Below are 25,191 nucleotides of genomic sequence, written 5' to 3'. Positions count from 1 at the left end.
ATATGCCTGCCTTTTAAACGCTTGTCAAACACATCAAAAAACAGGCAATAAAACTAAGAAAAGCATTTTCAGCATAAAATTGTTGGCTTTTGCGTTTGAATTACGCGCACCAGTGAATTGCTATAAGCTGGACTGCACACGCACTGCACCAAAATAAAAAAAAAATAAAAAAAAATCCCATGCCAAATCAATTATGGAGTCACTAACTGCTCTGATCTTCTGAGGACAATCGAGGGAGTGGAGTCTTTCCTTAAGGACTTAAAACTTAACAAATAACCCGCCAATCAATGTCACATATGTAAGCAAAATCCTTGAACGTATCTCAACATTAGTTCAGTTTCAAGAGTTAATCAACATCATCATGGCCAGTTACACTGGAAGTACTCCAGCTGCCTAGTTTGTCCTTCAGAAGACATAAAACTTTATAAATGTCTCAGAGGCACTGACATGAAAAAGTATTTTTACCCTTTGAGCTTGTCTGCATCGTCATGTAGCAATGAACTTTAATGTATTTTATTTGTAGCATATGTGATAGATCAAGAGAAGTGGAGCATAATGATGAAAAGGAAAATGTGAAAAATGTGGCATGCCCCTAAATAAACTATAATGAAACCAATTGCCTTCAGAAGTCCTTTATTTGTAAGTAGAATCCACCTCGGCGTAATCAAAGCTCAGCATTTAGAAAAAAAACAGCATTAGGAAGGTCAAGGAATACACCAGAGATGACGCAGAGAAAGTGGTGCAGAAGTTTAAGTTATATAAGAATGTGTCAAGCGTTGGGATAGATCAGCAGATCACTGTTCAATCTGAATAAATTAGGTATGTTTTCACAGCAAACTGAATAACGCATGGATCCCTAAACCCAAAGAGTAGGCAAGGAGAGCGTTAGAGAAGTGCCCCCATGGTTTCTTTGGAGGAGTTGCACAGATCCATAGCTGAATCAAACACAGATAAATCAAACACACCATCATTAAGGTGACACAAGGAAGCGGAAACACCAGGATGTGGTGGTGTATTTGTCCAACATGGTCGGGTAAGAGTTGATAGGACGATAGAGCTACATACAAAATAAAACTCTGCAGAACAGCAACAGAAAAACAACCCTAAAGCATAGAGTTAAAATCAAAGCATGTTGTGACAGAAGAGATGGATAAAAGTCTATACTTAAATCTAGTTTAGAATCTGTTGTTCCTGAACACTCTCCACTTAATCTAAAAAAAAAAAAAATGGGTAGAAGCCTCTAGATGTGCAAAGTTGGTGGAAATATACTCCAAAAAATTCAACTGCACCGAAAGATAGTTTAAAAAAAAAAAAAAATAGTTCACTAAAGCAAATACGACCTGCATTTTCTTTAAGAGTTCTGGAAATGCATTGACTCAGTCTCTCGCTCAATAACAAGACAACTGCCTCAGCACATGTCTTGGCAAACTAGCCAGTTAATACCATGAAGAGGAGCTGCATCAGTGATGAGGCGCGAGGGTGAATGTTACAAGTCACAACTTTCTGTAGCCAAGCTACATAACATGGTGTGGAAGTGATTAAGGCCCTTAAGCTACCATGACATGGATATCTCCTGGCTCTGCAGCCCTCTGTCAGAGGATCATACTTTAATCTGATTGTAAAGACACTAAGTATGACACAGGCGCCTCAGGAATGTAACCTGTCGTTAATATCAATTACACATGGATCCAATTACCAATAATCAGGAAGGTTCAGGAATGTTTTCAGTTGGTAGATAACTAGGGGGAAAAGAATAATGACATAGTTTTGCTTAGGTTAGTGAAGCTGGTTGCTTTACAGTTCACTTTTTCACATACTCTTTGAATATTTTCTGACATTCTGAGTGACTGCAAAACAGAAAGAGTTCATAAAAAAAATGAGAAAATGAAGGTGAAGTGTTTTATTACACCAGTTTGGCATTATTATCATGAGATCAAAGTGTGCTGAACTGCAGGAGGTAAATTCCCGGGCACATTACCGCCATAAAAAAAAACAGTAAGCAGAACTAACCATTATTTTTCACTAAATAATTGGCCAACCACCTTTACCCCCAGCCTCCTCTGATTTAATGACCTACATCCATACTACCACCTCATGCCAGCTGGCATGACACAATCCCTGGCAGCCTCGGCCTTTGACGCGAGAAGAAGTGGACCGCTTTAACCTCACAGCTCTCTGTAACCTCCCCATAAGCTCCCAACAATTTCAGCTGGAACTGGGAACGGACGGCACTCTCCATGTCCAACAGAAACACCAGGGCTGGGAGCCGCTTATGAATTCCAAGTTAGACAAATAAATCCATACATGTTTGCGGTACGGCTAACCAGGAACTTTCATGCCAGCCTTTGGTTTGTGAACATCTAAAGTGGGCAGAGCATATACCTAGCATGCTCTACCGTTCACGTAAAACATATGGAGTCAATAAAGTGAAAGGCCAAACAAAGTGCATGAAACTGAAATTAAACTAACACAATTTAGAATCTCAGTTTCGTCGTCTGTCCCCAGGAGTCATGTTAATGCAAAGTGTAGGGGTTTCAGCAAAGGAAAATATTAGGAGCTTGCTACAGCTGAAGTGTAGAACTGCGTGTACCTCAGTGATCTAATGAAAAAAATGTCAATGTAAAAGAGATCAGAATAATTACTCATAAGACAAACCAACAAGCTACGTGGTTTAGAATACGTCACTGCTGCCACACGATAAAGGACGCCAAGCGCTATAAAAGACGTGGAAAAAGTTAGACCTTTGGTATGTAGCAAAAAGATGCAAGAGCTGCTGTCACACGGTTTCCTAACCTGACATGTGTGCTGGGAATTTTAGGAAACAAATACTGTCACATCTTTTAAGTCTGCATTGCTTTCGATGCGCTGCCTTTTCGAATTCAAACCACTCAACGGCATCAGTGTTACGTTAATTTTGTCAAGATGTTACCATCTTGTTTGTTTGAAGATTTGAAGATCAGCAGGCCATCTGGGATTGAAATTTCAATGTCCTCTTGAAGTAGTGATCAGATGATGACTTATTCTGACAGTTGGCCTTGCTATCAGTTTCATTTTCAGTTTCAATCATATGCAATGCTCTCCCAAGGTAAGTAACTCTCAATCATCATAAACTGAGTATCTTTATAGTGTTGAATGTGACTGAATGATGTTTTTTTTTTGTCATTTATATAACATTTGTGAAGCAGATTTGTAAAAGCTCTTGTAAAGCATGCATATGAGAGTTGTGACATTAATGTTGCAAAATATCTAGCTAATCGGTTGCAGCGTCGCCACGTTGATTATCAGACCATGCAGACTACGATAAGAAATTCACGAAAAGACAATCTGGAGCACAATATACCTTTGGCGTCCAGTCTTCTTCCACCATAAACATACAAGGCAGATATGCATCTGCATATGTATCTCAACATTAGTAAAATGACTTCAGACTTTATACGCTTTCCCATATCTATGAAAGCATGCCATTTGAACTCCGAAAACAAGAACATACCTGTGTTCATACTGGTTTTGGGACACACAGAGCCATAACATTGCAGTTAAACTATACTGAACTGAAAAGAAAGCTGTGATTTAATTTCACACCATAATAACAGATGTCCTGCATTCTTCTTGTCTGTGAGAACTATATATGAAACCACTCTTTCTCAATATACTCATGTTTTGAGCCCCACTTTGAGGAAGTTTGCTTTTTTCACTTTTTAGTCAAACAAATCTGGACACTAGAACATAAATAAGCATCCACGACAATTTTGAGGTCACCACTGATTTTAGGCAACTACTGCTCTTCTCCTCAGGGTTGAAGAGATGACGGTGTGAAGTGGGAGATTTAAATTCAACTTGCTATCAGATCTAATTACACCGAACTTTTTTAGCAAGAAGCACTGTTCCTAAATATAATTCAAAACAGCTTCTGGGGGTTAAAATAGTGCCTCGTTGATTTTCAGAGTCAAGAAGGCATTCTGAATTTAAGCAGGCTTTTACTTGTAAAAGGGTGGAGTCATTAAAGACGTTTAGACCTTGACTTTAAAAAAAAAAAAAAAAAAGACAAATCTAATCCCCTTGCATGAGTGGGAAGCAGAACTCATTCAGCTAATGCCTGGAAAATGAATTTTTGAGTAATTCATCCAGTTAGCTTTTATTATCATTCCAATCACTGTAATTGGATCAGATTAGCCACAGAAATACAGCAAGAAAGACATTAACGTATATCCTTATAACCAACTAGAGCAGTTCCTTCTTATCAGACCTGAATTGCAGTCTCTCTCTCTCTCTCTCTCTCTTAAACAGTAATCATATTGTAGTGATTATGTTTGACTGTAAAAGCTGGGAGATATTTGGGTTGTTTTTAAAGCCAGACTTCTGTAATCAGCACTTGTAAGTAAGTTACTTTTGAGTCATTTTTTATATATATGTATTTCTCTGGGTTGACAGCTAATTTAAAGCATGAACAATTGATTCCGGGAAAATCAGAATCTGGCGTGTAATGTATATTACTGTATCCACCTGCTCGGTAGGGCCAGAAACTCTTGTATTTTCAGCTTTGTCTGGCATCTGTCCGACACAGAGCTTTTGAAGTGGAAGGAGTATACGACCAACTTTTTTTTTTTTTTACTGCAGTGTTCAAGTTTATTTTAGTGTATAACTTCAGGCCAGTAATGGAATGAGTGTTTCTCATTCTGTGTGCTGTTTACAGACTCTTTCTTCTTCTTCTTCTTCTTTTTTTATTCTCTTTGGTGTTTCCATGTTTTGGCGATAGCAAAGGAAAAAGTTAAGCAACAGACAGAGAAGGATGCGATTGTTATCTTACCCTCCATCCTCCTGAAATCCCTCCAGTTCATCCTTCTGCTCTGCCAGGGTAGACTCCAAATCCAAATAGCTTCCATTATGGGACAGCTGGAGGGCGCAGTCATCCGGCTAAGCATGCAACCACACACACACACACACACACACACGCACACACACATACATAAAGAGGTTAGATTTAACCAATGCAGTTTTGATCCATTCTCATTAGGTAAAACATGACACCAAAATCCAAAGAAAGCTAAACTGAAAGAGTGTATTACATTAACACTGTACTTACAATAAGACAAGACAAGACAGTTCTTTTATCAGCTCTTCGGCGATAAACACAGTAAAGCTATGAAGAGTCAGAGCTGCTTTTCTGTCTGCTGTCTCTTATCTCTCTGCTCCATCCCCCGCCATGTCCGATAAACTATCATCGAGCGCGATGATTTCACAGTGAGGGCATAATTCGTCTGGTCCTTAAAGGTTGTCATCACCCGACTCGGGTCAAGGAGATGAAGAATGAGAGAGTCTGTTCACTTGTCTGCTTGACCTCTAAAATTGAAGATATTAACCTATTTATATTGGAGGTCTGTCGGCTCCGCAGGACCCCGGCTCCGGCAGTGAAGCAAGGACGCAGGAAAACAAATACCATTAAAAGAGTCCAAACATTTGATTTCAGGAGCAGAGACTTGGCACCACTCCACTCCACTAACACTCTGGGTGTCTAAAACAACATGTGGTACGGGCAGATCTGTTCGCTCTGCTCCGTAATGAAACACAAAGGAGGAGAGATTTGGAAGGCAAATCTCCCAACATCTTTATTTGTAACGAGCAACATGTGCAGTAAATACGTAACATGTAGGATTTCTCACAGCAGTCCATTTACTCCCAGACTGATGCACTGCCACTTCCTTCCTTCATTCTGTATATGACAGTAACTTCATTAAACATGATGGAGAAACAGAGGAAGAGACTTTATGGCTTTGAAGTGTTCAGCCACTCTGTTTGCATTACTGCACTCTGAGACTGTGTCAAATTTTGGAACTGAGACAAAACATGTGGTCAGATGGGATAGCTCTCCATCCCCCCCAACCCTCCTTCTGCCATTTTTTTCTGATTCAGAGCTGCAGTCCCCCTCTACTCACTGGTTCAGCAGATAACGATGTGAAAATACCCTTAAAACGAAAAAAAGATATTTTATTGCAGTTGCCGATTTTTTTTTTTTAATTTAAATTAAATTATCTTATTACATAGAGAATAGGAGCTTTCATTTAGTAATCATTTAATATCCATTCAGCGTATTTATTTACGCTAATGCATTCATCTATCGAAGCCACTCTTTAGGAAGGACAAGAAACCGTGCCATAAAAGTAAGTAAGTCAAATGTATGTTCATGTGAAGTGATTAAAAAATAACTGCTTGCCTACACCCACCTGTATGTGAAGTCAGAGAGATAATAAAAAGTTTTTGAAGAAAAACAAAAAAACAGGGTTGTATAAAATTTATTGAGCTATTGCACACAGTCAGGAAGGTAACAAAAGCCAGCAATAAAAAAAATAAAAAGAATATTGTGTTCTTGGGATCACCAAGTCATCATGGATGTTATCTAATGGAGAGTTGATGGTTTGAGAGACATGACAGATGTAAATATTTAGTCTTCTAAAAGACAATGGACCTTTAACTGGAACTGTCCTCTGTTCAAAGGACCAGACAAGAAATAAGCCAGGAAAATGTATGAAAATATTTTGTATAGTGACAATAATGAACATAAACCATTCATATTTGCAAAACTACAAAAACAGGTAGCATAGTTGGAATTGGTGTTAAAGCTTTTCTACGGTTGTATGTCTCTCAGAGGTGTAACTTAGTAACCCTAGTAAGGTCACTAATGATTGGAAGAAAACTATCGGATAAAGGGCATGTTTGGCTTAAAACAGGTTTTGTGTTTGTAGCATATGTAATAATCAATTCATAGCTAAATACTTTACTATCTATGATTTTTGGCTTTTGCAAAGGCTGAGCAGGATTCAAAACAATAATTTATCTGCTCTTTATTTTTATTTAAGAAATGAATGAGCAGCAAAAAGTACGAATGCCAACTTTTCCCAAAGATGATGCAACAGAAAAAAATAACTTTAAAGAAATTTGTAAGAGATAGAAAGACACAGGGAGACAGAAAGAAAAGAGGAAAAAAAAAAGCCCAGCAGAGCAAAGGATGTAAGATTATAGGACATTAGAGAGAATCCAAGCATAAAGCATTCAAAATAAACCTGCTAAATTTATGACTTTGGTTTTCTACAGTGGCATTAATATAAAATGCAATGCGAAAAATAAGAAACTAATTCCCATTACCCCATACTGAACTACCAAAGAAACATTGTTGTATTTTATTGAATCCAGGTCTTTATCCCCTTTACCTGTACATTACACTCCAAGAACTCAATGAACCGAACAGAAAACAAGAGCAAAATCTTTGCTGCCTGTTTTTTCACTCTGCATTACCTTAAATAGACAAAGCACAGAATCAGTCCTGCAGCTGTAACCAATAATTAGCCAACTGTGGAACCAATAAATGACTAGCAGACCGACAAAAAGCAAAGAGGCAAACTCAGAGCTTTCTGTTTCTCTATGTATCCACACTTTCACTTCCACTCTTAACTCCCTTATATTCCTCATTACAGAATCAACCTGGATTACACATCACAGCTATTGGTACACAAGTAATGCAAGGCCAGGGCGGTGCGCTTAATTGTCCCTAATCCAAGAATCGGAAGGAATGCAGGTCACAACTTATCAGAAGCAGGGACTTGTTTGGCTGTCTCCTGCCCAGGACTTGAACCCACAGTAGCACTGCGATGGCCAAGTCCAGAGAAGCAACCGCAAGCGCTCTGCTCGCACTGAGGTCTGGCCTCTCCCTTCAACAGCCATGCTGTGGTCCACTGACCAGGGAGGCAGTGCAGGGAAAAATGACTAAAAATAAACACCATGCAATTTCCAATTTAAAGCTTCTATCACACTCCAGCTTCTTTTATTCAAGCAAGGAGAGAAATCTAGAAGCAAACAGCGTCGACTAAACACACTGCATGCACACTCCTGCATATTTATTCCATGTACTGCCTCTGTAGTGGCTACCTCGCACATCTGTGTTTGCAAAGTGCAATAAACTCTACGTCACACCAGATGAAATCCAGAAATCTCCTTCATAAAGCTTTTGATGAAGCCACCTTGGGGTCTTCTTGTGAAGCCACGTGACACCAAAGCACACCTGATGGACGAATGAGAAACCACAACAGTAATCTGAAGTTTCTGTCAGGCACAGTGTTGGACAATGCATTCTTTTGAAAGGGGCCTTCTGCTGCGACAGCTCCTCAAAATGCATGGAGGAGAAAAACCTCAGCGCCGCATGACAATGAGAACAGCAATTCAAAGAAGGAACCTGTATTTTAAAGTGTTTTACATAACGTCTCATTTAACACAGCTTCTCATTATGGGGCCAGAAAAAAATGCAGAAAAACAATTGTCTCTGAAGTTTAAATTGGTAAAGTCACAGTCCAGAATTGGAATCATACAGCAGCCGACCAGAAGCGGTATGGCGGAGCTTTGATTTACAGATGCGTGCTAGCAAACATTAAGCGCATTCCTTCCCTGTGACGCCGATAGGTGTGAAACAATTCTTGCACCTGAGTTGTGGATCATTGCATCTCCTCCAAAGTTATCCTAGATGCTGTTTGTTCACAACTTCCTGAGGCCTTCACAGAACAACAGTTTTTATGCTAAAATTAAGCTACGCAGAGGTGTTAACTTCTTAAGGAGGCTGGTTATTCTGATTTTTACTAAGGAGTGTGACAGTAAAATTTAATAAAAAAACATGGAAGCCACATTTTTTAGGTTTAATTTGAACAAGATTGTGAAAACCATGTACCACATTGTCTTCTACTTCTTAGTAATGAGCACTATGTATATCATCACTATGTAAGTCTCAAAAAATAAGACTTTATGCAGAACATAAAGTGTCATTTTTTTTATGTGTCGCATAAAAATGGGGCACATGCATAATGAGACTTATGCATGTGTCATGACATGCATTTTGTTATGCCATGACAAAATATGGAAGAGTTCAAAAGGTTGGACTTTGCTGTAAATGCCAAAAAAAAGGATAAATTATAGCTCAGGACACACACTTTACACACTTTCTGGAGAACATACTGTGTCTTTATGACCTACATTTGTAAAGCTACTTTGGTCATTCCCCCATTCTTTCACACACTGATGGTGGAAAGCTACCTTGTAGTCATAGCTACCCTACGGCAGTCTGACAGAAGCAAGGCTGCTATTCAATGGGCGCCACCAGGCCCTCTGACCAGCACCAGCAGGGAAGGTGGGTGAGGTGTTTTGCCCAAGGGTTACAAAGATGAACTCCTACCTCCTAGGCTACTGTTGCCCTGTTTTTATTTGTAGAAAAAAATGCCACGGCAAGACCACACACTCTACACCCTACACGTTGACTTTAAACCTTTCTTCTTCCCAGGTGCTACTCTATCAGTAGCACAGTCCAATTTAATGCAGGGTCAACTACACCCATGCGCAGATCTCCAGACTTCAGCTTTAGGAACTGACGACCACAGCTCAGAAAAAGCACATGCAAGCTGCCTGGATCCCTGGACACCATGTGTGAACAGCACACTATTTATATCAGATTGACCTCTGAGCTCCGGGGCTCAAGGCTTGTTGCCTGAGCCATTTACAGGGTCACTCTTAAAACAAATTATTTAAAGAATGTAAATCGCAGAACAACTTGCTGCATACTGTGACACCATCGTTGTTGCTGAGATAAAGTGAACAAAATTACACCCAAGCAGAAATGCCAATGGACTGAAAACAAAGACTGGGCTCATTTTTTAGTACATCAGTGTTTTGTTTTGTTTTTTTGCTTGTTTTTTTCACTGCTACCTTCCATCTGAAACACTTCAAAGTTTCTCTGTCACATCCTGTCAATGGAAGCGAGCTGACGTCTGAATGTGAAGCAAGCCTGTGGTAATCTACAACCACCCAAAAGCTTCCATGTCCCCAACTCTGTGTAAACAATCTGCAATAACACAGATCTGACAGGACAATGAAAGACCCAAAATACATTTTGAGGTATGTGACATCCCTATTAAACAAAGATAAAAGCGCATTAAAGTATGATGGGTTAGGCAACTATGTTTCACTTGACTTTGAAAGGTGAGAAGGTGATATTTTTTCCAGTGTATTTGAGTCCGCATGGTCAAACTGGAAGGCCAAAACAAACATTTCTAAAGATTTCGACGTTAGGAAGCCTTCAAAAGATATTGGAAGAAAAACAAATAGAAATAAATGGAGCTATTCTTGTTGGTTTTTTCTGATCAAAACAACTGCACCATTCAAAACAAAAACATTTAGGTGACTTCAAGCTATTTAAAAATGGCTATAATATTATCAACAGAGGAAAAACCAAGCTGTTGCAAGATAAATAATCTGGCAAGCATCACCTTGATCCTGAAGATATGCTGAAAGCAGATTGTTCATCAATCTGACAAGGAAATCACAGGAGCTGTGAAGTTTGTTCTTGTTTTTTTTTTTTACATTTTGTCATGTAACATGTTGGTAAAGTTTCTAAAAAGTTTGCATTTCAGTTCTACGAATTCATGTAAGTAACACTGGTAAACGAGTCCCCCATGAGTGTAAGTTCAATAACAGAAAGTCTCAGGGTTTTGTTAGAGAACATTAAAGTACCAAAAGGACCAGTGGTACTTTGATGTTCTCCTTGACAGGTCAAGGAGAAAGTTGTGGAGGAAACTTGGTAACTCGCCTAAGTCTAAACCTCCATCCTGGCCAAAAGGAACACCAATCAAAGAAGAAGTCAAGAGGTACATGGTAACTTGGGAAGAGCTGAAGAGATCCACAGCTCTGGTCGAACACTTCGTTGACAGATCAACTATTGGTCAGGCACCCCATGAATTTGGCCTTCATTGAGGAGCGCCAAAGGAAACCAATCAATAGTCTTGTCAGCAGTTTGCCACAAAGAATTTAGGAAACACACCAAACATAAGGAAGAACATATTCTGGTCAGATGAGGATTAAAGTTCAACTTTTTTGGCCTACATGCAAAAAGTGAAGTCTGGAGGAAAATCAACATGGCACATGTCACCCTGAATACATCATCCCTTTGCTGATTCACAGCAGTGAAAGCATCATGTCTTAGGGGTGCTTCAGGGATAGAGAAGCTGTTCAAATACAAATCCAATTCACACTTTTGATTTGTGAGGAAAGTTGAAAAGCATTTATTTTCTACTTCACCATGGTGCACTATTTCCTGTCGGTTCTGTCAGAGGGTGAATATTTGAGCAAGGTACTGAACGAGTCCCTTTCCTTACAGGTATGCATTTTTTTGTATTCAACACAAAATGTCACTAAGTCTAGAAAAAATACATATGACATAAACTTTGTTGTTTTACATGTTCAAAATTAATTCATTACCAACAACCCTTCAGAAAGAGTAAGGGGTTTTCATTCCTGCATCACTGAGGGTAACTAAGGTAACCACTGTTTGGATCCATTAGCATTTCTGCACCAGGTCACTTGCTCAATGATCCAGCTTGGGTTGGTAACCTAGTAACCCCATCAACACCCTTAGGGCAATTGTTAGTTTAAGTAAGAGTGTTAAAGTGTAGCTCAGCTCATTGAATAATAACAACAGAAGCAATAAATGTTTGCAAACATACCTTGTGTGGTGCTTTCAGCAGCCTGTGGACTCCAGCTATCTGATTGATCAGAGGAATATCTTCCCTAAAGGTGTACAGAGGCGGTCTGGTAGGCTCTGGGAAATTGGTGCTGTTGAAAGGGTCGGTGTCATCTAAGAACTGCACCCTGCATGTAAGCGTAGCCATGATGTATCCATTCAAGGTGATATGAAGTGATCAGAATAGTGGATGCGACGCTGAAACCTCTGACACCAGCGCAACCCTCCTCTTTCTCCTTCTCCTCCTCCCGCTGCTGCTGCTGCTGCGGGGGCTGCGAACTACCGGCAGGTTCTCTGCAGTGGCGATCTCCCGCACCCTGTTATCCTTGGAGCTTCCCCATGAGTTTCACACTGCGCAGATGGGGCTGCCGCAATATTTGTTCCCGGGATAAGTCACTGGGAGACCGGACTGGTCAGAGCGCTGCCGAGGCGGACGGAGCGACAGTTTTCAAGGACATTGCGGTGTTCGGACGGGACTGCTGCACTTGGTGTCTGGTCTGCGAGAGCGATGCATAAACTCTGCTAGAGGGATTCAGCAGTCGGACCTCAGCCGGCGGACCCTTAACAGCTCATGTTACAGGCGCAACCGTGACCTCTAGTGGCTAAAATAAAAAGTGCAAAAAAAGAAATATCGACGTTGCAGTTGATTTGAATAAGAATGTTCCGTAGCAAAACACTCTAAATATAAAATGTCAATAAATATATCGCATATTTTGTTTTATATAGATATTTATTACATACATAATTAGACATTTCAAACACTTACATCCACCAATTTCTAAATTCTATTTAAAGGGAATGCAAGCCAAGTCTGCTTGCACAGCACCATTCATAATGCAAGAGGTAATTTAAAGTGCTTTACAGGAAATGACACTAAAGAATGACCAGACCTTGTATTTTGAGGTGCCATACAAGACAAGATCACAGTGTGTTGGAAGCCGAGGATTAAAAGTGTGATTTTAAAAGAGATTTAAAAACAGAAAGAGAGGAGGCCTGTCTGACACTGAAGGGTAACTTGTTCCATAACTTCGGAGCAACAACAGCAAATGATCTGTCACCTCATCATCAGCAGTAGTTTTAGGACTGTCAGCAGTAACTGATCATACTGATGATAAATACTTTTGAAAGTCTTTTGCAAACAATAAATTTAAAAGTGTGACATGTATATGTTTGTTAATTTCCAGAGAATTCAAAGGTCAATGCTTTGCACAACCACCTTTATTGTAATCGCAGATGCCGAACCTTGTGAGTAAGTCTCTTTCTGTTTTTCATGTATAGAGAGTAAGGAAACTAATATGGCAACACCTTAGAAACAATAATGATCATATATTGAATATGTGCCAAGATGTACAGAATATACCATTTGTTCTGTTGGTCAGAACACAAACATCAAAACACCCAAGGAATGTGATGCTATATGGTGGAATAAACCTGAAAGACAACAAATAACAGTAATATTTTGGCTTTCATTTGTGGTTTACTTGTACTTTTCAGAGTGATGATTTAAATCATCTTGTTCACGGATATCCATGTCCAGACGGGAAGTACTGTATTACCATTCTCCAACACAGGTAACTCAAATATTCTTTTCCAGGAATCATAAGACTTGAATGACTGAATGCTGAAATTTGATGCAGTTGTGTTCAAGACGGCACCTCTGTTCTTGTTTATAAGTTTTGCAAAAGTCTTTTATTCATACAGTACTTTTGAAAGAATGCCGTAACTGTGCTTCTGAGATTAGAAGAGACAATGCATGCCTCATTTTTTATTATTTTTTAAAAGCTTTTTATAGTGTCTGTTTGCTATTATTGATTACATGGAGCAATATCAATGGATGGTAATCACTTGTTGGGTGAAGAGAGCCAGGAAATGAAACATATTTATTGTTGCCTGACATGATCCAAAGTTCTTTCAAAGAAAAAACAAATACTGATATGATTGTGTGTATTTTTTTATATTAGTTTGACATGGATCATAAACAATTAATCTAATTTATTTAAAGTGACGTGTTAAATACTGAAGCAAAAGGAATTCAACCCTGGAGCTCAAATGTGAGGTCATATTCCATCTGTCCAGCAGGTGTCACTGTGGGTTTTCATCACACTGTTAAGAGCTGATGGGGTTTGCATGAAATACAACGCAATTTGTAAATCTAATCTCTTTGTGGTTGTGTGCAGGTAACAGTGAGGTAAACAGGATATTGTGAGAAATAAAATATTGACACATTATCACAGTTTCAGTCTTTATCCCATGCTGTTGTTGGATTTGTTATCACCAGAACATCATGCTGTTCCTCACATTGGCTTACAGAGATGCTTTCTAAGATAACAGTAACACATCAGTGCAACAAAATGCTTAAAGCACTTATTGTTTATGTCTTATTCAGTAGCTGCCTGTACTCACAACACCAAATAAAAACAACAACATTTAGATGTTCATTACATAAAAAAATAATAATTTAAGACAGAACTAAAATTAAATTAAAATGATCCCTCTACAACACACTTTTACTTGACTTATTTTGATGACAAATTTGACATAAACATTCAGAATGAGCTGAAGATTTGGTTCAGAAAACTGTTGATGTGTTCTACTCTAAGTTTCACATGTCTACACAGGTCATAATATTAATTGTTTACGCTTAAGTAGGTTTAAGTATGGTAGGTTACGTCACAAACTAACAAACCAGATCACATCATAAAGAAAACAAAATGCTTGTTGAATATAATCATGTCTAGTGATTTCTTTATATTGAGATGTATTTAAGTTTGTAGGTATTCTAAGTTGTTTAAACGTGAGCAATTTTGTTCAATTGTTTATTTCATTTAGGTGACATGTTATCCAAAATGTGTCACAATGTGCCATTTCAAAGTAAGTATTTTTTATAATATAGTCAGAATTTCACTAAGTTCTTTTGGGTGTTATGGGTGTTATATAAACACATGATTTCAAAAAAAAAAAAAAAAAAAAAATCAACACATTTTTAGACTGAGAAAGTAAATCATTGAGTCTACAGAACAATTTATGAATGCATTGGATACCAAATACTCTGGGTCTGTCTTAAAAGTTGCTTTGGTTAGCATTTTTTTTTTTTTTTTGGTTTACATAGCATGGAAAAGCCAAATAATGATAATGATTATTACAATTTAAATCACAAGATTGTACTAACATGCTCTTTCTACATCCTTTAAATTTTACTGAAAAGATTTACTGAACACAATTGATTATTGTTTTCAGTCATAAAAGCATGTCTCTGTCTTTTATTTGACCTAATCATATCATGTATTACCTTCACACGTCATCTTCTCGATCCCTTTCAATCACCTAAAGCTTTGGCTGCTTTATGACTGTAACTGCTTGTTAGTTTCCCACCTGTGGACCTAAGAGTGATGCAATGTTGCCTGATGAACCCTTAATGTAACTTTTGTGTTGCATGTCAACAGTTCATGTGGGTATATGAGCAGTGGGAATGCATGTCACTGAGGGTGCATGCATGTTCTTCCCAGAGCATGTGTGCATTCTGAATCACACGCAGGTACGTAGTTGTCCTTTTTGTGCGTGTTGTGGACGGACGGCGATATTGTCCCCAGAGCGTCACGTGCTGTGGAATATGCTGGCTGCCTTTGTTGTCCTTCTGCCTGTTCTGCTTTTCTGGCACTTTCATACAATGGTGCACTTGAACACTGCGGTGTTATTAAGCCTTTCAAACTACTACAGCTTGAATTCCAACTCTCGGGAAAAGACAAGCATCCTAATGTAGGACACATGGCACAAGAAACACCATCGAAAAGTGATAACCAGAACCAAGTGTAACATCAAAGCAAAGGTAACAATGCAGCCTACACTCTGTGTGCTTTTCCTGAAAATTAGATGTGATTTGAAGTGTTAGGTCTGTATTTTTGAAGAAGCGTGGTTGTGTGTGGTGGTTATAAGTAGTCAGAATGTAACCTGCTGTGGACAGCTGTCAGAGCGATCAGTAAGAAAACTGAAAAATCAGTCCTCATGGAAGAGTTAAGCTAACAGCTCCTCAAAATAGGTAAAGTGTAAAACAAAGTATTGCATGATTTGAAGAAAACTCACAGTCAAGCCTTTTCCCTAACCAGACCATTTGGTATTTTTGCAACTTTTCACTGGTCTGTGAGATGCTTTTTATTATTTGCTTGAGTAGACAATGATCAAAGTCTTACATTTATGTGCATTTGTTTTGTATGTATGGACTCAAACCGTGGATACACTATAACTCACATTTCTTGAACCAAAACAACAGATATGAGGCAGCAAAACTGAGTGAATGCTGAAGTGAATGCAGCAATATGCAGTTTTGTAGCGAAGGAAGAATTTACCTTTATAAACCAGATAACACAAAAAGAGAGCTACTGGTTACACAGTGAGAAACTCCTGGCAGGCTAAGTCTCTCGATACGTTTCTCCAAATCGCTGTTAAGAAAACATTAGGACCTCTCTGGTGGGTATTTGCTTATTGTGTTGTTTTGGGAGCGGTAGGAGCATTCATCATAGCATTCATTCTCAGATATACAATGGAAGTTCAGAGTTACATATTTAATTCATTCCAGTTTTTAACACATCTTGCACGACTTTGTATACAATTACAGTTACAGTGGTATATCTGCTTGACACCGCGGTCGGCATTAGAAGAGTATTTGAAAGATTTTAGGATTTTTATTGCTTTTTGGAAGAAGAAATCATTTCCACCATGACTGCATTTACAACATGTGCTGCTCTCCTTCCTGGGGCATTTTTAGTTGGCTGAAGCAGTAATCCACAACACACACAAATCTCAGCATCAGTGACACATGACATGCACTTTACATTTATGTACAGATTAATCAACTTCCTACTCAAAAGAAACAGTTCAAAAGGTCATAAAAATGTTTGTTGCAATGGACCTTGCTGACTTTGGGTAAAGTAGTGCAGATGAAATTTACAGTCTTTTCTCCATAATAGACCTGGGAGTATTAATGTCCAAACAGTTGACCAGCAGTGGGCTATCTGCCTGTCACACACCTAATAACACCTAATAATGTGGCAAACCAGACATTATTATTTTTCTAACATTATTAGATTAGGGTTTTGTTTGTTGTTTTTTTTTTTACATTCCTTCGTTCCTTATCTAGGCAATGTCTCAGCGAGCTGATACGTCCCAGTGTGGTGGGGTTGTGGTTGAATTAGAATCTGACAACATCAGGGGTTCAAGAACTCGAAGAGCAAGGAAAATACCGGGTAAGGTCCCCCTTCTGCGTTCAGGCTTGTGTTTTGTGCATGCAGCAAATTCACACTGACCTACTTTTATATTTTCATGTTTCCTTTTGAGGTTCAGCTCTTATCTACCTCAAAGGCCCCAAGTTTCTCATCTATGTGAGTGGAGCGTTATCTATGTGGGTAAGAGACATTTCTGAAGAGACGAAACATGGCCAACGATAGAGCAAACAGCAAAGCTGTCCTTTTTGATGTAAAATGTGTGTAGTCATACACACATTTATTAATGACATTGTGTTTTGGATTTAACAGGGTGACCGCATGTGGCACTTTGCAATCTCTGTGTTCCTCATTGAGTTGTACGGCCGCAACCTGCTGTTGACAGCAGTGTTTGGATTGGTGCTGGCTGGGTCAGTGCTGTTGCTTGGGGCTTTAATTGGAGACTGGGTTGATCGCAATCCTAGGAATAAAGGTATGCACGATTATTTCCCCCACTCCTTTTGAAATGCCGTCAGGTAGCAGAGATGGAAAGGCATTGATAGAGATCAGAAGAATCCGATTTTTGACAAGGAAATCTGCTGGTTGTCTGTTCCACCAAGGTCGTGAATGTCATGAACGTGATAGCTAAAATATATCTTTTTTTTTTTTATTTGATTGTTGTACTTTCCCAGCAGGACTCCATGAGTAGAGAGTCTGCATGAATATGTTGCGTCACTTAGATTTACTTTTATACGGTCATGTGTGGAAGTCTGAACGTCTTTTTCTCCATCTTCTGTTTTAGTTGCACATGCATCTCTTTTCATTCAGAACACCTCAGTGACTGTATGTAGCATTGTGCTCATGCTGGTATTCTCATATAAGGAACAGATTGAGCTGATCTGGGATGGATGGTTTACTGTAAGTAGGCTTTAAATACTGGCTAATAATTAGGAATTAACATGTAGCTAATGTACGGTAAATGTACACAAATAAGTTAGCACTGTTGTTTTTCTTCCCTTTTTTCTGTATCCCTGTTTCCTCTGCTTCTGAGCTTGTGGCTACTCTGTGCCATCATAGTAACATGTTGCATCGCAAAACTCACACAAGGTAGTTTGTTATACGGTGGTGATCATCCTGGCAGATGTGGCAAACCTCGCAAGCACAGCGCTGACCATTGCCATCCAGAGGGACTGGATAGTGGTTATTACAGGCTACAACCGAGGCCACCTGGCTGGTGAGAAAGTTTACTCTGCATCTTTGTTTGTACTCATGGTCGCAGGTTAACAAGCTCCTGTTTTTCTTTTCTTTTTTTTCCCCTGAAAGTCTGTGTGTGGGTAAGCTTTCATCTCGGTGTGTTTGATCCCAACAATAGGAATGAATGCCACCATGAGGAGGATAGATCAGGTGACCAACATCCTGGCCCCACTGGCAGTGGGACAGGTCATGACCCTGGCCTCCAACGTGGTTGGCTGCGGCTTCATCCTGGCGTGGAACCTCTTTTCTCTCATTGTGGAGTTCTTCTTCTTGTCAAGAGTTTATCGAATCGTTCCAGCGCTTTCAGTCAAACCCCCGACGGTTGAGGGCGATCAGGAGTACCTGGAGAGGTCAGAGAGGAGAGGGTTGCAAGGTACGGGAGTTTTTTTCATGACTGACTTTCTAATGTAATGCTACATCTTAAAATATAAGTAACAGAAGAAAATACAATGAGTGCATCATGCGTGGAATGGTCCAACTTTACTCATTCATCAATGACATTTCAGATAACATTTTTTTGTCTTCACAGGGACTCATGTTTTGTCCCAACAGGAGCTTTTGTGGAACGCAGCTTTATTTTCTGCTTCAGTTTTTACGGAGAATGAAAAAAACAAAACTGCTACAATGTTCTAAAATTGCCTAAAGCATACAGAGATACTACAAATACTACATACTACAAAGCAGTAATTGCTTTGTAGTTTATTTCTGAAGAAACGGTGTCTTAAAAAAGTATTTACCCTGTTCATCTTTTTTACTTTGTGTCACACTTAAAAGTTTTATATCATCAATCAAATTTTCATATTTATTAAGGGGGATAAACTGTTCAAATCATTGTGGACCTTAAAAGTAATTGTACCCTAAACCTAATAACAGGTTGTGCCCTGCCTGGTGGGAACAACTTCTATAAAGTCTGTGCATAATTGGGCAACATTATTTAAAACTATTTAAATGATCAAGATTGTTTTTTTGTTGTTTTTTTTTCAGGGGGTGGGGGAACGATGTAGAGACCTTTTGTTCTTTTTAACCATTTGCACTTCAAATGCAAATGGATGCTGTTTTTCTCAACCTCTTTCTAATTTGTTGAATCGTAAACACAACAAGTGGCATGTGAGATCTGCAGCGCTGTGAATGTTGTTCATTGGACTTTCAAAGTCTTGAAATTATATTTTCACAAAGGGTCAGCTTTGCATGGATAGTCCCTATACATGAAACCGTTGAAAAGAGCTGGTTGTATTTATTCAGGTTTGCTTTGATGTTAAAATGAGTTTCATGATCTGAAACATTTAGTTGGGTTTTGAAATGCCTCATTCTTTATTTGGTTTGTGACATATGACATCACATATCATATCAAAATGCATTATATACATGGGATTGTATCAGGGCAGTCCTACTTTAACCAACTATGACATTTTTTGCCTTAACAATATGACGAGTCAACAGATATGTAAGATATTTGCATGGGAATTTTTATGTGACTAAAAGAGTGGTGTTGGTTAAAGCTTTGGGTTGATTATCATTTTATTGTCCATTTTTTTGTAATGGGTTTTGTTAGAAGAAATAATTATAATTTTAAAGAAAAAACACCAAAGTTTATGGCCACCATGAAATTAACAGTTTAAATTTGTGTATCAGGGGTGTCAAACGTACGGCCCGCGGGCCGGAACCGGAACTAAATGCATTATCATTATTCATGAAAAAACATATACTTCGTTTAATTGAAAATCTGCAGTTCCCATACTGTCCACGAGGGGCGCTGTGTTTTATTCAGAGCACACAACATGATGCAACACTGCAGCGGAACTAACAGCAGATGGCAGCACTGAGCTTCAGGTTCTGTAAACAAGTTCGATTCTATGCTTTACCAGCTTTTTATTTTGGCCCTGGCAACCTCATATTTCTCGTGCATGCTAACATACATACATGTTATGTATGCAAGTTTTTCTATATGTATGCATTTTATGCATCAACAAATGTACTTAATCAAATGTCTGTTTAAAACAGCTGACAGTTAAGATTTCAAATGTGTGAAGCCAGATAATTTATTCAAATTGCTTCCCAGATGTTGAAAATTGATTTTAAATCTTTTCTTAATTTTTGTCTGTTGTATTTTGTGATGCAGGACAGTGTTTTTAAGTTCCAAAAACTGTGAATAAATGTTTTGCAACATTGTACAATCACTGAGATCAGTTCTTATGCATAATGCACTTAAATAAATGCTTAACTGAGTAAAAGTATTGTTGAAATTGCAGATACCTTTCTTAAAAACTGAGATTATTCATAATATATTTTGTAAAAGTGAAATTCGTTTAATATAAAAATCAGCAACAAGTCCACTTTTATTGGTTCTATTTAATCTTGCAATGAGTTTACTTGTGTGGCCCCCTGCAGATCAGATTAAGCTGTATGCGGCCCCTAAACCAAAATGAGTTTGACACCCCTGGTGTAGATGATCTGAGCTTAAGATATATTTATGAAGAGACATTAGAAGTTAGAGTAGAAGAACTTACTAAAAATCACCTCATCATTCAGAGTTCACAGCACATAAACTAAATGATTGTCATCGCTCTTTGTTCTCATTAGGGCAAGGCGACGATGAGCTTTCTGACCCTCTGGCAACGAGCAACTGCAACACAGACATGCATCTTAAAGAAATCACCAACTTGCCGCTGTGTTTCCAAAGGTTTCGCTGGCTGCTGAGCACATGTATGGATGGCTGGAGGGCCTATTATCGACAACCCGTCTTCCTGGCCGGATTGGGTCTGGCTTTCCTCTACACTACAGTCCTGGGCTTTGACTGCATCACCACTGGCTATGCTTACACTCAGGGCATAAGCGGCTCCCTCCTAAGTCTGCTGATGGGCGTGTCGGCTATCACAGGGTTGATGGGCACTGTGATGTTCACCAGGCTCAGGAAGTCGGTCGGCTTGGTTAATACAGGAATCATCTCAAGCTGCCTCCACCTGGGTTGCTTGTTGCTGTGTGTGTGCTCTGTGTTTGCTCCTGGCAGCCCTATAGATCTCAGTCTGCTGATGCCCTACTTTAGCTCCGGTTCCTCTGCAGAGCCTGGAGGAATGGCAAGCAAAAGGCAAAAACACACTTATCCTCTTTCGGGAGGGAGCAATCAGCCGCTGCTTCCGGATCGCTCCTCCATACACTGGACCAACAACACCGTCCTTTTTGACAACGTCCCCTCTGGAACGGCACCAGACTCTTACATATCCATTATTCTGCTATTCTTGGGCGTCATCACTGCACGCATTGGTGAGTACACCAACTTCAAAATGAAGGTGAAAATTGTTCAGGAAAAGATTGATGATGCATAGTTAGACAAGCGAAGACTCAACGAATTCTAATCTGGAAACCTCTGAAAAAATCAAGTGAATTGTGAAAATTAGTGAAACTTATCTAGAAATACCACATCTGACATCACAGCTAAAAGTTCTGTTATAAAATGCCAGTGTAGCGAGCCTTCCCTCAATCGAGGCCCTGTGACATTAGACCGTGTTTCCCCGAAAGTAAGACAGTGTCTTACTTTCTTTTTATCCCCAAAAGCCCCACTATGTCTTACTTTCGGGGTATGTCTTATATTGGAAAAAATTGTCGAATTTTTTGTTTTAACCATAAAATTAACGGCAGTGACAAGTGCAGCGGACGGCGCGGTGACGTATGGAGAGGGGGGCGGCGCGGTGACGTATGGAGGGGGGGCGGCGCGGAAGTGGGCAGGAGGCGGCGCTCATTAAGATCAGAGGGAGGTGGCAGACGCGGCGACGTATGGAGAGGGGGACGGTGCGGACGTGGGCAGGAGGCGGCGCGCAGCTAGATGAACGGTGTTATATTAGTCGACCCCCCTGAAACTCCCGATACGTCTTACAATCGGGGGTGTCTTACTATCGGGGAAACACGGTAGGTAGGTGTTCTTAAGTTAACGCCTACCTATAATTTCAAAACTACAAATTTGTTTACCCTTGGATGTTTTCACATATTGTCAACTTGCAGCCCCGTACTTTCAAGCGTTCTACTGGGATTTATATATGACCAACACTAACTGCTATGTAATTGTGAAGTCAAAGATAAAGGATATAATTTTAAAATATATGTTTCGTAAAAAAAAAAAAAAAAACATCAACAAAAAAAACAAAAACAGTTTAAAGTTCATTATCACAGCTGTTCATTCTGATAGCCCTAAATTAAATCCATTTCAACCAGCTGCCTTCAAAAGTCTCGTAATTAGTACATCATGTACACCAGAGTGTAATTCAGTCTCAGTTGAGTGAAGCTGTTCTGTGAAGGCCTCAGAGGTTTGTTGGCAAACATTAGAGAACAAACGGCATCATTAAGACCAATGCATACAGCAGACAGCTCAGGGACAAAGATGAGAAGTAACTCAATGCGGTGCTACGTTATAAAACAATATCCCGAATTTAAAACGCATCTTGAAGAACTGCTTATCCACCTGAAATGAGAGGCCAGGGAAGGTAAGCGTTATTGAGAGAAACAGACAAAGAAAGGCCCTGGTAACTTTGGATTTGCAGTGCAGGTGAGGGGAATCTGTCAACAAAACAATTGTTAGTGTGTACTTTGCAAATATGCCCTTAAATAGAAGAGTGCCAAGAAGGAAGCCATTGCTGAACAAGCCATCACGAATCCCATTTTTCATTAGCCATGCAGGGGACACAGCAAACATGCACAAATGGTTTGGCTAGATCAGAGACCAAAATGAGCAGGGCACATAAAGCTGAACACAGGGAAATACGATAGATGCAGCATCTTGGTTTTCTTTTCTTGGGGTTGCAATGTAAAAAAATAAATAAATAAAAAAAAAAAACTGCATACATCAACTTTTAAAGAGTAAATGCATATGTGTTTTTCAGGCTTGTGGTGCTTCGACCTGACTGTGACCCAGCTTCTGCAGGAGACCATCTGTGAGTCAGAGCGAGGGGTGGTAAATGGGGTGCAGAGCTCCATGAATTATCTAATGGACCTGCTCCACTTTATCATGGTGATTTCTGCTCCACAACCTCAGCACTTTGGCATCCTTGTTATCATATCTGTAATATTCATCACCACCGGGCACAGTATGTATTTCCTGTACGCACATAGAGCCAAGAGAAAACACCGCCTCGAAACATAAGAAGGAGACGCGGCTTAGACATAAGCACTGGATCCACTCTGCACCTGGGAAATGAATGCCTCCCCCCCTGATCTGTGACTGCGACACTCTGTTCGTGACTTAGCCATCCATTACACTCCACACTTGATTTCACGTGTGCAGCTGAAGGAACGACAGGAGACGAGTTCTCCGATATTCTCCACATCCTAAGGTGGCTGCCACAAATGAAGCGATGATGCATCTAGGAGAAACGTCCTAATCTGATGGACACGAGGACACGACAGTGATGACTAAGGCATCAGAGGATTTTGGTGCAAACTCTGCAGAGTTACAACAGCTATAAGACTTTTGAGCAGGTCTGCAACCTTACATGGCTTTATAGATGAAGGGGTGGGTGAACAGTGAGTTTTTTTTTTTCTGGCCTTCACTCAGTGAAGAGAAGATGAGAGGAAGAGATCAACATGAACGAATTAGAGGGACAACAAAACGGTTCTTTGACAAGTGGCATCGATGTTACTGATCCGTCCACTTGGAAATACTCCAGGATGTCCAAAAAGGAACATAAAGGGAACTGGATGTGAGATTGTTTGATCAAAAAAATAAAAATAAAAATACAAGTCAGCCTCCCCTTTTAGTGGACAAAGTGAATGGAAAAATAGCATTTCCTTCACCTGGTTTGTTTCTCTGTGGATGAATCAAGCAAACATTTGCCTTTTTTTTTTATTTTTTATAATGATATAAAACTAGCTGATGGATTAAAACGCAAAAAGAAATCTCATCATGCCTTGCAATAGTATTCATATTCTTTTCATATTTTATTAATACTCAACGAGACATGTTTTTTTTTTTTTTCTGAAAACTGACCACAAATAAGTGTATGATTGTAATATGGAAAGAACCAAATGTATCTTACTTTTTTCTTTTTAAATATGTTTTTGAAAAGTATGGAGTGCTGTTGCATTAATCCTTCTGATACATTATTTTTACACACACCTTACGTAGCTGCTGCTACATCTGCAAGTGTTTTGGGCACATTTCTTCAAGCTTCATAGAAACAGAAATGTTTATTTATTTTTGTTTTTTATTTTTGCAAAAAAAAGTGAAATTCTGCCAGATTGGTGCTGCTTTAACAGCTATTTTTCAGAGTCTTGCCACTCATTCTTCACCAGATTTAAGTCTGTACTTTGACTGAACCATTCTAAAACTTGAATATGCTTAAATCTCTGGCTGAGTCATTATCATGGAAAGTGTCAGCTTCAGTTTGTCTGTCCCTGACATGATACTATCACCTCTGTGTTTCACCGTGGGAGTGGTGTGTTTAGGGTGCTGTCAGTTTTATATCTGTGGGCCACACATTTCTTTTCTTACAGCATACATTGACAGAAGTGGAGAATCTTACATAAAAGCCATAATAAGTGCTAAGCTAACAGATGCCCTCTTGACTGATTGTCCCACCTGAACTGTGCATTTGTGCAGCTCCTCCAGCTTTTCAGAGGGCCTTTTTTTCTGCTTTTCTGATTAATGGACTTCTTGCTTACCTTCTATGCTTAGGTATGTGGGCCACTACTTGATAGGCTTGCTTTTGTTCCACACCTTTTCCATTTAGGGATAATAGATTGAATACTGCCACGTGAGATGCTCAGCTTGGGATCTTGTTATATAATTGTTTTCAAATTCTCCGCAACTTTATCCCTGATCTGTCTGCTCTGTTGTTTGCTGTTTGTTCAGCAATGTTCTCTCACAAATCTCGCCAGCGACTGCAAATAAATGACACACAGGTTTCTGATTTAATTACTTCTTAAAGAAGTGATTTATTTATTTCTTTAGAGGTATCAGAGTTAAACGGGATGAATACAAATGCATTCCAGACTTTTCAAATGTTTTTTTTTCACTTATTAAAAATGATGTAGCATTTTTTTCCCACTACATGATTACCCAATACTTTGTGTTGATCTACAGCATAAAATCACAACAAAATACATTGAAACTATGACTTTAAAAAATTTAAAATAGTTAAAGATGTATTATCACTTTTTGCAAGGCACCAATTAATAAAACAAACTTAAATGAAGATGGTTTTACCA

General features: G+C 39.2%; 2 protein-coding genes across 2 annotated transcripts in view; one reads left to right on the top strand and one right to left on the bottom strand.

Moving 5' to 3' along the window:
* fhod3b (formin homology 2 domain containing 3b) overlaps positions 1 to 12,098 on the bottom strand; it is a 96,566-nt gene extending 84,468 nt beyond the window's left edge. The window contains exons 1-2 of the mRNA XM_088013585.1: positions 11,532 to 12,098; positions 4,808 to 4,914 (exon numbers count right to left, since the gene is read on the bottom strand). Of these exons, the coding sequence (XP_087869711.1) occupies positions 4,808 to 4,914; positions 11,532 to 11,696 (272 nt within the window). The 5' untranslated portion in view covers positions 11,697 to 12,098. The remainder of the gene's footprint in view (positions 1 to 4,807; positions 4,915 to 11,531) is intronic.
* A 4,392-nt stretch (positions 12,099 to 16,490) lies between these two features.
* LOC106910073 (ferroportin) lies at positions 16,491 to 24,890 on the top strand. Its single transcript, XM_014976634.2, has 8 exons — positions 16,491 to 16,788; positions 16,880 to 16,947; positions 17,077 to 17,236; positions 17,546 to 17,661; positions 17,851 to 17,977; positions 18,116 to 18,370; positions 20,578 to 21,258; positions 22,869 to 24,890. Exons 1-8 carry the CDS (start codon positions 16,686 to 16,688, stop codon positions 23,126 to 23,128), a joined length of 1,770 nt encoding a protein of 589 aa, XP_014832120.1. The 5' UTR covers positions 16,491 to 16,685; the 3' UTR covers positions 23,129 to 24,890.
* Positions 24,891 to 25,191: the final 301 nt, after the last annotated feature.

This window comes from Poecilia mexicana, unplaced genomic scaffold, assembly GCF_051168715.1.
Source record: "Poecilia mexicana isolate PSO_F unplaced genomic scaffold, ASM5116871v1 scaffold_16, whole genome shotgun sequence".
NCBI classification, from domain to species: Eukaryota; Metazoa; Chordata; class Actinopteri; order Cyprinodontiformes; family Poeciliidae; genus Poecilia; species Poecilia mexicana.
This window is presented reverse-complemented; position numbering and strand designations above follow the sequence as displayed.

Coding starts and splice junctions, on each gene's coding strand:
- LOC106910073 (XM_014976634.2), top strand. CDS start 16,686: ATGTCTCAGCGAGCTGATACGTCCCAGTGTGGTGGGGTTGTGGTTGAA. Junction 18,371..20,577: donor AGAGAGGAGAGGGTTGCAAG/GTACGGGAGTTT, acceptor TGTTCTCATTAG/GGCAAGGCGACGATGAGCTT. Junction 21,259..22,868: donor CGTCATCACTGCACGCATTG/GTGAGTACACCA, acceptor TGTGTTTTTCAG/GCTTGTGGTGCTTCGACCTG.